This window comes from Erpetoichthys calabaricus, chromosome 18 (assembly GCF_900747795.2).
Source record: "Erpetoichthys calabaricus chromosome 18, fErpCal1.3, whole genome shotgun sequence".
In the NCBI taxonomy this organism is placed as follows: domain Eukaryota; kingdom Metazoa; phylum Chordata; class Cladistia; order Polypteriformes; family Polypteridae; genus Erpetoichthys; species Erpetoichthys calabaricus.
The window spans coordinates 17,630,124-17,647,310 of NC_041411.2; the positions used below are offsets into that span (position 1 = coordinate 17,630,124).

General features: G+C 37.8%; 3 protein-coding genes across 3 annotated transcripts in view; 1 reads left to right on the forward strand and 2 right to left on the reverse strand.

Moving 5' to 3' along the window:
• The window catches only part of pop5 (POP5 homolog, ribonuclease P/MRP subunit), a 270,905-nt gene that overhangs the window by 245,845 nt on the left and 7,873 nt on the right, over positions 1 to 17,187 (reverse strand). The gene's annotated exons all lie outside the window — the stretch shown is intronic.
• rsph14 (radial spoke head 14 homolog) overlaps positions 1 to 17,187 on the forward strand; it is a 140,217-nt gene that overhangs the window by 17,442 nt on the left and 105,588 nt on the right. The gene's annotated exons all lie outside the window — the stretch shown is intronic.
• Positions 13,214 to 17,187, reverse strand: part of gnaz (guanine nucleotide binding protein (G protein), alpha z polypeptide) — a 79,406-nt gene continuing 75,432 nt past the window's right edge. Inside the window, exon 3 of the mRNA XM_028824535.2 lies at positions 13,214 to 14,656. Within this exon, the coding sequence (XP_028680368.1) occupies positions 14,312 to 14,656 (345 nt within the window). The 3' untranslated portion in view covers positions 13,214 to 14,311. The remainder of the gene's footprint in view (positions 14,657 to 17,187) is intronic.

Genomic DNA, 17,187 nt, shown 5'->3' on the forward strand with positions numbered 1-17,187 from the left:
CCTCTGTCCCAATGGAGAAGTAGGACTACAGCCGTCCAGTTACAGTCAGCAAAGATGAGTAGCCAATGAAGTGATCAACCCATGAATGGGAGTTATCAGCCCGTTGTCAGAGGATTTATTAACAATACAAAGAGAGCAGATGGTAGAAAGAATAGACATTCATTAGTGGAGGTTTTCATGTTGTCCTTCTGGAAAATTTCTGATGGATAAGAAAGTATTCTTGCATACATCATTGCCTGCATCCCTTCACTCTCACATCTATTCCAAATTCACCATAATCTAACCCTGTTTTGTGTTTCACTTTTTATACAGAGTGAAATGTGTGGCCCTCCAGTCATTTTCATGAGCATGATGGCTTTGCAGCAATAATCATTTGCATACCTGCCCTGCTGATCTCTCATGCACACACACACAGGCTCTCGCATATGCATAAAATCATAAACAGTACATACACATTTATCTTATATTAATTTGTAATATCTTTATAGCACAGTATGTTTGGTGTAATGTTTCACTTGCAGTATTAAAAGTGCACACATGGTGGCGTCAGTTGCCCAGTTTGGTCTTGATCCTCAGGCAGACTGTCATTGTAGGTGGGACACTCTACTCATCAATGTGATCTGAGGCTACACAAAGACTTGTGTTGGATTTTTGTCAATTCAGCCTGTTCCTACAGCTTCTGGGACTTGGGTGGCTGATTTATTTTTTCCAACTTCACAAAGATTCTGATTTGTGAAGATATTTAAAATGAATCGATTTTGAGATTTTTTTTGTTGTTATTTGCAGTAACACATTGCAATTTTTATACCTCTATTTTTTAGATTTTGTATTTTCTGAAATGTTGGAAGCTGATGCACTCTAATTGTCCATATTTCTCATTCAGTTAAGTATATCTACAGAGGACACAACATTTTTCTCCTTGAACTATTTCTGTATTGTATTAATCATTTATATAATAATGTGAAAAGTTTGCCATTTATCCACACAAAAATAAACCCTCTAAAAATCAAACAAAAAAGTCTACAGATCCTTACAAGTGAATAAAGAGAATATGAATGGTTTTCTAGATATTTGCCCCTCTTTTTTTAATTAAAGCCTACAAGCTGCTGTGTTAAAAGAGGGTGTTGTCATAAATTGACACTAGACGGGGAGTTCACTGAGAAGCTTATTGCACCTCTGAAGGATTACAGTCATAGGTTGACATGAGAGAAGGCATCCATATGGCCTAAGTGAGCTTCATGTGCAAACAGCAAAAAGTCACATCATATGTTGACTATAATTTGTCAGAGGCCATGTGGGAGCTCTGAGGCCAATAGGAAGAAAACTCTGTGTTCTCAAAAGACCAACATTTGCCATTCTATAGCTAAGAGATGTATTCAGGGAAAGCATAACACCACATCATTTAGTGACAGCATTATGTTATGAGGATCTTTCTGTGCTTCAAGACTTGGAAGCAAGGTACAAAGAAATCATCAAGGAAAATGTTCTGTCGTCTACGAAGCTGAATATTGGAGTTCTTCAACAGTCCTATTTAATGGGAGTCCATACAATATTTAAGTAGAGTGGAGAGAGAGAGAATACACATTTTTAACTCAAATGGGCTGAATATTTTTGGAATAAATCATTTTATTTTTTTGTTCATGTAAATAATTAAATGGTTTAGAAGAATGTTGTTTTCAGTTGAACAGTAAAAATATTTAAAGATCAGTACCAGCAAATCCCTTCATATCCATATTACTAACCGAGAATGCTAAACCGGATGGACACAGGGACATCCGGCCATGGGCCGTAGCCGCAAAAAGACGTACTGCGCAGACGCCCCAAGAAATGAGGCGCTGCGAGAGGCGGCCGCGACCACAGAAAAAAGGAGTGAGCACAGAAAAAAGGAGTCAAAGAAATGAGGCGCCGCGACCACAGAAAAAAGGAGTCAGCACAGAAAAAAGGAGTCAAACGCAGGCGACGCACACAGCGCCGCACGAAACCCATTGCACATGAAACTAGCACACAAAAAAAAAGAAGCCGCTCGCGCCCACCTGCAAGCACCCAGCCCCCCTACAAGCACCGGACGGGACACACACAAAGAGGACGATTCAACAAGCCCCTGGCACACAAAAAAAAAAGAACCCAAAACCACCCCGCCCACCCTACAAGCAAGGGACGGGACACACACAAAGAGGAGGATTCAACAAGCCCCTGGCACACAAAAAGAAAGAAGATGCTCGCACCCCACCAATCCTCTCCCCCCCCCCCTCAGATGCCGGAAAAGCACACAGCGCCGCACAAATCCCATTGCACACGAAACGGGACCCACACAAAGAGGAGGATTTAACAAGCTCCTAACGCAACAAAAAAAAGAATCCGTGACCGCCACGCCAAGCCCATTAGAGACGAGACATGGCACACGAAACGTTCACAACAACGACGAATCAGACCCACAAACACACTAACATCAATAAGAAGTGACACCCAAAGCCCCATTTCTAAAGGAACAGTCCATATTAAACATACGTCATCTCAACACCTTCACACTATGCAGCATAGGTGGATCGCCTTACAATAAACCACTATTAACCGTTCAACTGCAGAAAAGGCTTCATATTAACAGTGAGTGCGATCCTCCTTATTACTTATCCATATTTCGCACGCTGAGGAACAAACAAGTCATGAATACACGCTCACGGGTACAAAACGATTTGGCTCGGATAACGGGACCAAACACACGAACCCGCATGAAACAACAAAATACACGGCGGCGCATACAACGCGCTTCTGAAACTCCGGGAGAAAAAATGTCTCGGCTCCAAAAACGCAAAGCTCAACTAACCCCGTTACAGAGACGTGCCCAAATGGACAGACACAATGAACGTAGACGCATACAGCGCGCGTCTCAAAGTGCTGCATCGAAACAGGCACGAGTTCAAACCGAAAGACCGCGCGTCTCAGACATACAAAAACGGGAGCGAAGAGACAGCATAAATGAACGCAGACGTCTACAACGCGCATATGAACTGCCAGAAAACAAGCAAGCAAGGCTCCAAAAACAGAAAGCTCAACTGACCGACATACAAAAACGGACAAGGCTCGATACAAACAATGCACGACGTAGACTGAAACGGACTTTTCGCACAGCACAGGCGAATCGATCACACCTCCAAAATAGCGCGTCCCAAATACTGGACATGCAACAACGCGCCTCTCAAACGCCACAAGCAAAACCTGCCCGTCGCGGACATCAACGCCAGACACCTGCTAAACGCTTGTGCCACTTGGCTGACAACGCGTTCAATAATGAGTGCACTATTGAGGAAAATTCATTGGGATTAATGAATGTCATTTGCAATCATTGTCATTCACTTAACTTCCCTGAAGAAACAACTGGCAATACAAGTAATGAATTTACACGTTGTTGTCAAAAGGGTCAGATTAGACTGCCTCCTTTACATTCATATCCTGAATATCTACAGAAGCTTCTAACTAATGATGTGCCTGAAAGTAAAAACTTTATGAACTGCATTAGATCCTACAATAGTTCATTTGCTTTTGCATCTACCGGAGTACATATCAGGCCACCAAAAGGCAATGGCCCATACTGCTTTCGCATATGTGGACAAATATGACATCCATCTTGCGAAACTGTTAATTATTGATGAATGTACAATGGCATCCAGTCACTTACTCAACACCATTGATAAACTTCTACAAACATTGATGAATAATAATATTCCCTTTGGAGGAAAAGTACTTTTATTAGGAGGTGATTGTAGACAATGCTTGGCTATTGTTCCACATGCCATGCGCTCAGCTATTGTTCAGTCCACCTTAAAATACGCAGACAACTGGCATTGCTTTCAAACAATACAGTTAGTACAAAACATGCGATGTCCAGATCCACAATATAACAATTGGCTATTACAACTGGGAAATGGTACACTCACCAATACAGATGGACTTCACCCAGATATTATTACAATTCCTCAATCCTTTATCTGCGACGACTTAGTTACAGAGATATTTGAAACAGCAATCTCATTGGACCAAATACCCCTTTTAACACAACGCACTATATTATGTCCAAAAAATATTAATGTTGATCACATTAATAACCAGGTCATTTCATTACTTCCTGGAGAGGCACGGCTCTTTCTAAGCTCTGACAAAGTTGACTCTGATGACGACAATGAACATCTTAATTTCCCCTTAGAATATTTGGACACTATTAACCCGGCCGGATTACCACAACACAATCTTAGCCTTAAAAACGGAACAATAATCATGCTATTAAGAAACCTTAACACTAAACAGGGTTTATGCAATGGCACACGTTTAGTCGTCAACACCATGACACACAATGTTATTCAAGCAACAGTTCTTACAGGATCACATGCTAACAATACTGTTCTCATTCCTAGAATTGACCTTATGAGTTCTGACCTAGAATTACCTTTTACATTGAAACGCCGACAGTTCCCCATTAAACCTGCATTTGCCATGACCATCAACAAATCACAAGGACAAACCATGGACAAGGTTGGCATCTACCTCTCTGAGCCCGTTTTTGGACATGGACAACTTTATGTTGCCTTCTCACGTGTTCGACGTTCATCTGACGTTAAAGTTAAAGTTATAAATGCTCCATGCCAAGGAAGACTCATTCAAGGACAGGACACCATCTTTACTACTAATGTTGTGTACAAAGAAATATTCCAATAAACCATTACTCTGTGCCAAACACTGTATTTTTTGCTTTCTATATGCATCATCCACACCTCCACACTATTCTATATCTCATTCATACATCTCACTCTTTGTCATGCCCCAACGCCAGGGGTTGGCGAGTGAAGCGAGCAGGGGGCGGAGCCCCCTAGTTATATAATAAACTGAAAGTCATTCAAGGGGGGGATAACAAAATAATGTATTATGGCTCTTTCTCTTCATCCATCCATCCATTTTCCAACCCGCTGAATCCAAACACAGGGTCACGGGGGTCTGCTGGAGCCAATCCCAGCCAACACAGGGCACAAGTCAGGAACCAATCCTGGGCAGGGTGCCAACCCACCGCAGTCATTCTCTTCATGCATCCTTTTATTGTTTCCTTATATACTCAACAATTCAAATCAGAAGAGTTAACATGCACTGCTTCATTCAGACTTTCATATATTACTGAATTTGAAATATAAAATACAGAAAATTTTTTTTCATTTTATAGCCTGAAATAAATTTCAGTCAAGAAACAACCGTTATTTTATATATTGCCTTTCTGAGCATGTTATGTAATTTTTAAATTGTTTCTTAGCAGATGAAATGAGTTGCTGGAGTTGCTATGGGGCGACTGAACTGCAAGGCCTGCAAGGCCTGACCTGGATGCCTCGTACTATATTGTCCATTCTTATCACCTCACTTGAATGACATATTTTTGTATTGCTAAGCTCTGTTCCAAAGACTGTTTTTTCAGAAAATACTGTGAAAAATTCAGTTCCATTAATCATTAGTTCAGATCATTTTGTTGCCATTGTATTTTACAGTACACTTACAAATATTACTTGCTAGTCTACATAATGATTCTGTGACCAAATATTTGAATTTATTGTGTTAGTATTAATTTAATACATTTTTACTTGATTGTGGGGGATGAGCACACCAGGAGTATTTTACATCATCTGAGAATTACTTTGAACATATCTGCTGTTCAGCCAGGTAAGAATTAAATTTTGTCATTTGAAGAACTTGGTTCCTGACTATTTTGGGAGTAAAGCTTAAAAACTCATCATCGACCTCTTTTTATACCCACTTGCATTGGATCTTTTATATGCATTGGGAAAAGTACATCCATGGTTATTCAGTGTTTTATATCTTTTGATTCTGCTTCGGGGCGCCATGGTGGCGCAGTGGGTAATGTTGCTGCCTCGCAGTTAGGAGACCCGGGTTCACCCCGTGTCTGCGTGGGTTTCCTACCACAGTCCAAAGACATGCAGGTTAGGTGCATTGGCGATTCTAAATTGTCCCTAGTGTGTGCTTGCTGTGTGTGCCCTGCGGTGGGCTGGCACCCTGCCCGGGATTTGTTCCTGCCTTGCACCCTGTGTTGGCTGGGATTGGCTCCAGCAGACCCCCGTGACCCTGTAGTTAGGATATAGAGGGTTGGATGATGGATGGATGGATTCTGCTTCATGTTTGTTTTTCAGCATGGCCTATGGTTTCACATAGGTGTAATAAGATTTCTGAATAGAATCTACTTAACTAGATGTTAACTAATGTTGTCTTATTTTAATTTCTTATTTTGTCTTTTATTTTTCTTTTCTTCATTATGTAAAGCACTTTGAGCTACTTTTTGTATGAAAATGTGCTATTAAGTAAATGTTGTTGTTGTTGTTGTTGTTGTTGTTGTACTTCTGAAGGACGCGGCTGATAAATAAATGCTCATTTTATTAGATAACATGTTTGGCAACAGCAAGTGAAAATGAAAAGACATTGTTATTTTGTGAAGTACATTACTGTTAATTACAATTCTTTTGTTGAAAGAAACTTCTACTTCATGTGAGCTGAATGATCCCTTTTTGTGATATGTGTTCATGGTGCTTGTAGGGTATTCTTTACATGGTTCATTTCTTGTCTAATTAACGACCAGGATGAAGGCACCGCATGTTTTAATTTTTCAGCACCTATTATAAATTCAACCTCAAGTTTACATTTGTCACTAACAACCATCTATTCCGTACCTTCTCCTTGTTGTTCCTTGCTGGCTAATCTAATTCACTCATAGACTGGTGCACTGGGTTCATACTGACTGACTTCTGCATTTTGTGAGCTTTTTATGTGAAAGTTAAAAAAATAAATAAAATACATTGCAGTTTGTGCTAGTGCCACCATCACATTGATAGTTATTGTATGCATGGTGTAACTGAAATATGAATGTAGACTGCACCAAAGATGGGACAAAGATAGTCAGTTTTTATTTATATAAGTTATCTTTAGTTTTAATTTTCATGATTTTATATATGAAATATTAAAATTTTTAATGTCCTCCCCTTGTGAAATTGCACAAATTATCCTTAGGGGAGATTTTGCTTTGATTTAGGGAGGGGTTCAGATGTCCCCCAAAATCCCAATATTTTCCACTGCTTCATTTATTTTCATACATTTAAATGAACACAAAGCTGTGCCATGTTTCCAGTTGACAGAGGGGATTTTTTTCACTGTGTGAGATCCATCAGCCCTACATTTCAGATAGCTATGAGGGTATATCAGCATTCTGTCTTTCCATGATTACATTGTTTCTAAATGGGCTTATTATAGTAAAGTTTCATATATGCATCACTGTTAAATAGTTTGGATCTTCCCAAGATGTTGTATTTCTCTGGCTGTAGTTAGGAAAAACACTACCATCTTCTTTTTATACCTAGTTATGCATTTTATTTTTCTTCCTAACACATAAACACACCTTGACTCACTCAGTGCTTCAAATAAATTCTAAAGTGTTCTGCATCAAGTCCATTTAGTCATTATTTTGTTGAACCCACTCATCCAGGCTTCCTCCACAGAGAGTAACTCATCAGCCACAAAAATTATGCCACACATAAATTGCCAGTCCTGCAAGGTATGCACAAGCCCAACGACAACCACATTCTGGTCAGTCTGACTTCATGTCTTTGGACTATAGTCAGGGTACTGGAATTCACATAAGAAAGCCCCCATCAACACAAGAAGAGCAACCTGAAAAATTATATTTGTGGAATCGTTCCTGGAAGACAAGATTAAAAAGCAATTGCTGTTCCATCATTTATCAGTTATTTTCTTTATAACCTAAACTTCTCAAACCCCTTTCATCCACTTCAGGGTCATATTTGGGCTAAAGTGTATTTTGTCTGACATGTAAAGGAAACTAAAGAAAATGTAGATGTACATTTGTAATGTTATAAAAATAAAATATTTTCTTATTTTTCTTGAATTTGTAATAATCCTTAATCCTGTAAGTCACAGGTGTCGAACTCCAGGCCTGGAAGGCCGCAGTGGCTGCAGGTTTTCATTCTAGCCATCTTCTTAATTAGTAACCCGTTTTTGCTGCTAATTAACTTCTTTAGCATTCATTTTAATTAACTTGACTCAGACCCCTTAGTATTTTCTTTTTCCTTAATTAGCAGCCAAATAATAGTGAGACACAAAACAAGCCGCCACATGACCAGCTCAATTGTGCCCATCACACAATATTTGAAAATAAAGAAAGGTGAAGGTCTCAGTAAGGCTGATCTCTCAGGTCACTGATGGCGTTGTTAGAAAAAAACAGAAAATCAACAGTTTTGGAAATGTCTGCTGTGGCAGATTGAGCAGCAACAGGCCATGAAATTAAATAATGAGTTTAATTAACAGCAAGAATCAGCTTCTCATTAAGAAACTGGTTGGAGTGAAATTGGTTGGAGTTTGAAGCCCCAGTTTAGCTGGTCATCTGTTAGCTCGTATCATGTCTCAATTCTGTTTGGCTGTCATTTAATGAAGAAAGGAATAAATTCAGAGGGCCGAATCCTTAAAAACAGGGCTATTAAAATGAAGGGAAAACAAATTTAATTAGCAGTGGAAACTGGTCATTGATTAGGAAAAGGGTCTGAATGAAAACCTGCAGCCACTGCGGCCCTCCAGGCCCGGAGTTCGACACCCCTGTTGTAAGTGCACTGTTTGAGGTAATATCAAGTGGGATATTACTGCTCAATGAGCTGACTCTTGTTTTAACTTTACACTACACTGCTAACATGCCATCTTACTTTATACTCAGCTGGAACAATGCTAATATATGCAAGCTTTCATGTCAGGTTTTCTTTTATAAATCCCAATGTTTGTGTAGGAAGTTCAAACCTCTTTGTGTGCGTATGCAAGCTTTATAAATGAGATCCCAGGTATCTGATGTGGTTTGCATTAGTTGTTTTACCTTGTCCCTAATTGTAATAAAATCAATAAAACAAATTTTAAAAATAAGTCTGTCAACAGTGAATGGAGTGAAGAGTGGGCTGAAAAGAACTGGTCAACCTACTTCAGTTAGCTATTGTATGGAAAAGTTTAACATGGAGCTCCAAAACAGCTAGGATGTTGGCCTCAGACTTATAGCACCTTTCTTTCTCACTTCTTGGGTGTTTCTCATTTCCGTAAAGGGAATCTAATTAACACCTTGTCAGGGAAATGCTTAATAAACTAGCAAGGTATCAGATTGCCTGTAACATCATGGCAGCAGCAACAGCAGATGGGGTGCCTGTCTTGTGTCAGAATTAGTAACTTTATTGAGGTCAAGAGTACTAAATGTGTGGTGTTTTGGCACCATCACGTCATTATTGTTGAAACTTTTTTTTTACATCTTCTACATCGATATTATCTGCTATCAGACTCTTACCAATACTCTTTTTTTAGCTTGACATCCCAGGTGGTGTGGTGGTCAGTGCTTCTGCCTCATGAACCCAGTTTTGAATCTTGTCCTTTGTTACTGCCTCTGTCAAGTATGAACTTTCTTTCAATATCTTAATAGGTTTTACTTCAGGCAGTCTGGTTTTCCCTCCCCCATCTCAAAGATGTTCACATTAGGTTAATTGGAGATTCTAAACTGGTGTAAGTGAATGAGTGAGCATGGCAGTGGTGGATTGGTGGCTCCTCACTTTCATCTATTGCTCTAGTGGGAGGAGCAGCCTGCCTGGAGCTGGTATGGATAAATATGTCTCACTAAAAGTCAGAAAGGTTTTTCGGTACATCTGTGCTTTTGAAATGTAGTTCGCTAAAGACTATATTATATATGTTGAGTATAGAGAACTGGTTACAAAAGGACACTAGAAGGAAGTATTTCGAAAACTAAATACAGTATCTGTTTATATGGATAAATACATTTAAGTGTCACTTTTGAGAAGTACATGATAATGTCGGTGGTCAAGAACTGGTGCCTCATGTTAGAAGATACACACTTTGTGGATCAGTCATTCACCCTTTGGAATTATATGAGCAGATTTAAAACCTTCTTCCAGAACCATCTACAAAGTGTGGAAGGATGGAAATATAGCTAACGGGCAAAGAAATGCTAGCCAGAGGAACAAACATGGAGTATAGTAGTGGAAGGGAAGTTTCTGAAAAGAGTTGTTCCGTTTAAGATGTTTTGCACCACCCTTGGTGGACAAATGTTTAACAAAACATAGATGTTGGCTTTGTAGGCTAATTTTTCTGATTTGTTTAGGTTGTTGTGCTGATTCAGCCCAATACTCCCTCTTTATAAGTGTATTGTCATACTTCTCTTTCTTTTTTAAGAATTTAAATGTACTGTGTATGGTGTATTAACCTCATTCAATGAACCTGTCACTGTTTGTTTTAGCTGCTTCTTCAGTTGAGCTACTTACTGATAGAAAATTGACTTAGTAAGTTGTTGAAAATATGGCATCAGTGTCGACTTTAGCAGCTGTTGAAGATTTGAAGTCTGAATTGCTCATTCCTTCTCATCCTGTAAACTGGGTTGAGATCTGTTGATAGTGATTGAAGTGGCCATTGCATTAAGATTAAATGACTGGTACCTGGATAGAACCATTCCAAGGTTTTCCTAGTCTTTTTGCATTGAGTTTTCCTAATTAAAAAACCCATTCACAATTTGGTAATCTGCTGCTTCTGAGCATTTGATAATAACATTCAGCTATTCCTTGGCATTTATACATTGTTGATTCAATGTGTGCCATTAAAATGCACTTCACACTATTATATCATTATATAATTGACACCTCACTAGGTTGTCCCAGGACTTGAGGTTTTCAACATATCCTAGTGTTCCTGCCACAATCAGAATGAACTAGGATTCATAAAACCATTTTTCCAGTCCTCCATTGTGCACTGTTATTGTTTCTCAGCACACCTCATCCACATCACCTTGTTCTAGCAGGAATTTTACTCAACATCATTGTCTGTTGTACACCATCATTGGTAAGGTATGATGAGCTGTGAATTCTGATGTGCATTGTTCAGCACCACTGTTGTACTCAGCTGTTAAGTTACCTTACTCTAAATACACTCTCTCAGCCTTCATTGAACTCTTCACCTATTATCTATTTGTGATACCAGTGGTTAATTCTGATTGGCTAGGTTTTTTTTTGCATGTATTGTTTTGTCAGGATTACTGTTTTGACACATTCATGCAGGTGCCTATGGTATCTATTATCATGGGGGGTTCAAAGCCATTTAAATATTTAATCATGCACTTTTCTCCTCTAGAATTTGTCACAAATTCCCATGACCATCTGGTACCCACCTACCACGCTGTCACTACATGAAAAGTAAAGTGTAAGAAGTAGTCACATTGTACATTTCATCATCTCTGTAATTTAGTGATGGATCTTTCATCTTGATATTTGGAAAGTAACATGAGAGTTTGGACATTGGGACCACAAGGGCCAAAGCAGACTCAGTAGGCTTTTTAGAGGGATTTAGAGCCCATGATAGCATGTTTTGTCATAATAGTGACAGATAAAAATGATCATCCATGGCTCTTAAAATTGGGGTCTCACTAGGGGCCAGTATGCCTAAGGTCCTTATTAAGTGCAGCCAATACATCCCAGTCCAATGGGATTGAAAAGTTACAGACTCCAAATCCTCCCTAACTTTTGGTTTCAGAACTTAATGTATTAATCTAATACAGTGCTGTTGATCTATCTATCTATCTATCTATCTATCTATCTATCTATCTATCTATCTATCTATCTATCTATCTATCTATCTATCTATCTATCTATCTATCTATCTATCTATCTATCTATCTATCTATCATATATGTCTATAAGTGAATGTATTTGGTGAGCTGCTGTAGGAGATTCTTTTTACAAGTGTCCATTTATATTGGGAGCATTTTAGATTTGCCAAGTGCAGCCAGAAACCCTGTCCAGATATGTGTGAGATAAAATTAGATCTTTTATTAATGTGTTTTGTGTAATCTGGAAAGCACTTTCATTATTACATTCAGCTGACTGCCCAAATGGTAGTAATTGTACAGAGCGACTGAAAATTGTTGGAGCATCAGAACCCTTACTTACACAGGATTAACATATTTAAAACTTGTGCTGACTTTTGGAAATAGGACAGAAAATTGTGCTGAAATCTTTTTCGAATTGCAGATTAACACATGACTAATTCTCCAGGAATGTTATTTGCAGAATGCAGTGTTGGCTTGGGGAGCTCAATTAAAAGTGTTAATTAAACACGTCAGCATATTGTTAAGTTTGTGTGACTCCATTCCTCCTGCTAGAGAATCTTTCTCTGGACTAAGGAAAGTGCTATTATTCCACATTTCACTTGTGATATTCCATCCATTTTAGAAGAAAGTGTATTTTTTTAACTATGCTTACGATTACTTTATTTTTCAATTTTGCTACATTTTAAAATAAGCCTTGTACATTTTTTTCTGTCTTTGAATTTGAGGATAACCATGAGACATCAATCCACTGTAGGAATGATTCTATGACTTTTTTGTAATGGACCTCATTCTTTCCACCTTTATAGCCTGACCAGTGCTTCTCAACTTTGTACTTATAGGCTTTTTGGAACATTATTGTCATGTGAATATAGTACAGTTATAAGAGACATGCATTACAACAAGTGTCAGACTGCTGTATGGCATACCTGTATATTGATTTTAATTAAAAGAATCCTTTGGATAGAACGGTTCATTGTCCTAGAGGTTGTAACTGGCTGACATTATTGTACTTTTAATTGAAAAGCTGTTGATATGATTAATTGTGTACATCTGTTGGTGTTTAAATGGAAGTGATATAAAGTGATGAATTGCATCATAGTAAAAAAATATATGCAACAGACTGCTCTGCATTTAACAATGGTGGAACTTGAGCCATCCATGATTAAATTTAAATAATCCAGTTTGTGGTAGCAAGGTCATTACTCTATTGCTCCCACATTCAGCACAAAGTAGAAATTAAGCGTAAATTTGATGGGTTGCTAGACAATCACAGTGCACAGTCGCACACATCCATAATCATAATAATGGAATTGCTTTAAATATCATAGTTTTTCATCTGACTACTCCCATATGAACTCACTGTGACTCTGTTGTGCACTTTAAGCCTCTTTTGCGTTTCCTTTCTACTTACTGTCTGAAATCATAGATTTCACATTTTTTATTTATTTATCCCTGTTTGCCTAAAAGCGTTTTGCTTATTGGAAAGAGTTTGAATTTAAAATAATGACTTTTACACCAAAAACATTCGCATAAATTGATTTATTTTTTAATATTCTTGACATGGACACTTTGAAGCCCTTAATCATATTTGTGAGGGGGAACTGTTCACTTAAAGAGTGTGCTTTATAGTTTTCATTTTATCTAATATATTATTTACACATTACTTAATAGCCATCACAATTTCCACTCAGATAACATTTAAAATTTGGAATTTAAAAGAAATAGGATTTTTGCCTTTCATAAATATAATTATATCTTTGTCTTTTCTCTCATCAAACCTGAGGCATTCTGTTGATAAACTATTATTTGAACAGAAAAACCATAATGTTACATGCCATACACGGTTTCTTTTTCTTTTCCTTCTTTTTATTATCACTCACTCCAAAACTTTCCTGGTCTAAAAGTTTGTTTTTTTGTTTTTTTTCCACAAAACATTTACACCACAGTTGCAGAAGGCGCTTGCTGTATTAGGATGTTGCACACCTTTAGGGAAGTGGGGATATTAAAAATGTTCAAAAGTTCATGCACTTTTTTCTGATCTCAGTTTTATATATATTTTATATATAATATATTATATATAATATATTATATATATTAATTTATGTTTATATATATATATATATATATATATATATATATATATATATATATATATATATATATATATAAACAAAAACAAACCACAGGGTTTATATACAAGTACAGCTTTTATCCCCATATGCAGCTGTGCAGTTACTGCCACTCTAAGTGTGGATTATTACATATAAAACATTTTTTAAAATAATAGTAAAAGTAATATTCTGGTCCACTGCACAAAATATCTTAATTACTGAAAATTTAAAAATGGCTGTATTCTGGCAGTTTCATAGAAATCTCACTGTGATTGACATCCATTAATGGTAGTTAGGCTTGAGAAGCAGCGGTCATTTATGAGGCATCCTCTTGCCTCACAAATCTTTAGCCACACCACATGTCTGAGAGCTGTTTCCCTTTTTTTTTTGTTTAATTTCCGCTGTCCTCTACACTGGTCATTGCATATGTGGTAGCACTTGTTGGCTGGTGTCTGTGCAAACTGGCACACAAAACCCGTGATATTTCTTGGAGGGAGCTGCATTTGTCATTCTAGCACAGCCCAATGTACTTCAGGTTATTCTGGATTATAACATCAGTGACAGCATCAAACACAAACTGAATGTTGCTAGTGTCCGTGGCACAGGTGAAGTGGGAGTAAATCTCCTTGGTCTCCTTGTTGCGATTTAGGTCCTCAAATTGTCTTTGAATGTAGACGGCCGCCTCCTCATAAGTGTTCTGACCCTTGTACTCAGGAAAGCAGACCGTCAATGGAATCCGTTTAATTTTTTCCGCCAGTAAGTCCTTCTTGTTCAAGAAGAGAATGAGAGAGGTATTGATGAACCAGTTGTTGTTGCAGATGGAGTCAAACAGCCGCAGGCTCTCTGCCATTCGACTCTGTAGAATAGAGCACAAAGAAAATAATGTCAGACCATTTTGAGCATTGTGACACAACGAGGACTTTGAATACCACCTTAGTGCCTGCCCTGTCTTTAATGCAGCTGTGTCAAGTTCAGATCCTGAAGGGTTTCAGTAGCTGCTGTTTTTTGTTCCAGTCCCTTCGGAAATCAGTTTTAAGGCAGAACTATCTAACTTCTTTAAATGGTGTTTTTTTTGTAATTTTTTTAAGTGTACCCTCCCAGAAATAAATTAAATTAATTTATTTCAGGGCTGAAAATCCAGGAAAGACCACTGTCCTCAGAACTCACTGTAATATAAAGGACCCAAAGTACACTGCCAACCTTTCCAGGGCTGCTTCCTTGGCTCTGGGTGTCTGTGCCCATAGTATTTGCTTAACTGGGTTTAGTAAATAAATGTCATGTGCTAAACTTAAAATTCATAGTACAGTGGGTTTGTTTTTTCAAAAATAAATGGGGATACTTTACCTCTGTTTTGCTTTAGGATACTGTTTAACACATAAAACTACTCTTTTTTGCAGTAGGAATAAAGGCAGGTTAACTGATTTAATCAGACTGTAAACAATTATTCAGTGCAAGGACTGAACTGATATTATAATGGTTTTCAATCCATCACCTTTGTTACCAGGGAGCTACATTGCCTGATGCAGAACCAGCTTTATTTCATCTAGTGCCTTTTCATAGATGACCTCAACCCATAACACTTTATAAGTCCAGTAATACCATTTAACCAGAAATATGAAGAAGATGTGAACAATTTATGACTGAGGTTCAGAAACTGGCAAAAGTCTGCATTAAATATGTTTACTTTCTTTTACTTTTTAGCAAACAACACAAAACATAAAATTATGATAGCATAATTGAATTTTTTATCCTACAGAAAAACGCACATGACATATGGAGTTTATCTCATGGCTTAGATAGATCTTTTTTTCTCTTATAGAGAAAGTCACATAACTTATGAATTCTGATCTTTCAATTCTTGTGGTCAAGTTCTTCTGCTGGTTATTAAGTTCCTAGTGGCTACACTGTTAGGGTGGCATCAATTTACTCACAGTTCATTAAGCACAATTTCTGTGTTTGATTGCATGCATGTGAGATGGTGCTGTTAGCATTCATACTGGATTTATGAAGAAACTTTATAACAGCTGGACTTATCTTTCACAAAAGGTTATGATGCTTTATTCATTTACTGGTTGTTTTTATTTACACTTTTATTTCTTAGTTCAGTAGCTCTTCTCCTTCTCTGCCTTGGTCTCAACTCCTGGCTGTGGGTGGTACTGCAGTTTTCTCTTTGAGGTTTTTACATACAATGTCCTTGGTTGCTAGCAAAGTTAGCCTGCTGGGCAGCTGGTGATCAGTCAGCTTCTGCCATTAGCAAGATGAATGCGTAACTTTTATGCAGGTCTCACTCTTGCTTGAGCACTTGTTTCCCTTAGCACAGTTTATACTCCTGACCCCTTGTGTCCAACTCCAATACAGATGAGTATTCCACTATACCAGTTTGATGTTAAATGGATTGCTCCAACCCTGGTTGCAACTGCATGATAGCCAGTGGAATACCTACTATAGAAACCACAAGCTAAGGCCAGGTTCAGAGCAATGAGCTTGATAGAGACAGCCAAGATTTGATGTGTGTAAGTGTTTTTAAAGAAAGGAATATATGTCTTGCCATTGGTTTCTTGGGTGCACATACACCCATCCTTTTTGGTTGACTATTGGAGCAAAGCTTTGACCATCAGGGTTGCCAGTGACTGAATTGTAGTCCTTTGTCTCTGTGCAAGTATTGAGATGGTATCACTCAGAGACATCTCTGGCGGGTCACTTGGCTTGTGTTTGATCATTTTATTGTTATTATTTTGACTGCCCAAATGTATGTAAATTGTGACAATTTGAATGGTTCACAGTTTATAAGATAGTTTAAAAAATAATGCTTGGCTCTGTGTGTTAACTGCATATGGATGTATAATTTACTGGGGTTATTTAAGTGCATTGGAAAATTAATTTGTGTATTTTAAGAAAACTGAAATTTAATTCTTTTTAGAAAAGGTTCAGTTTGCATTGTTTTCCAATTTGCCCTGTGTGACCTTTAGATTGCATTGTGTTTTAATAGCCGAACTCCTTTTTTAATGATCTGATTGTTTAAATAATTAAAAAGCTGCATCATGAATGATTTAAAGGCACAGTTATGTGTTCATCGCTTAGGAAGCTGTATGGAGTGGATAAATCCAATGTAAATTTCCAGAAGGAGGCTGACATAACATTTCTTTGAGTTTAGATCTTTTTATTATTTAGCTGAATCTTTAAGCTGTAAGAGAAGTTAGGGGATGAGTGCATATACTGTAGACTAAACTCATAACCACCATGAATACCATACATGATAAGAGTGCCTGTGCCTAGGTTGACCAGAGTCAATATGAAATGAATGGTCAACTGTAAAATTAAAAACATATAAAGTGGATGTTTACCTGAGCAAAACCTACTACAGTAGTATTAGGTACAAATAAAGAA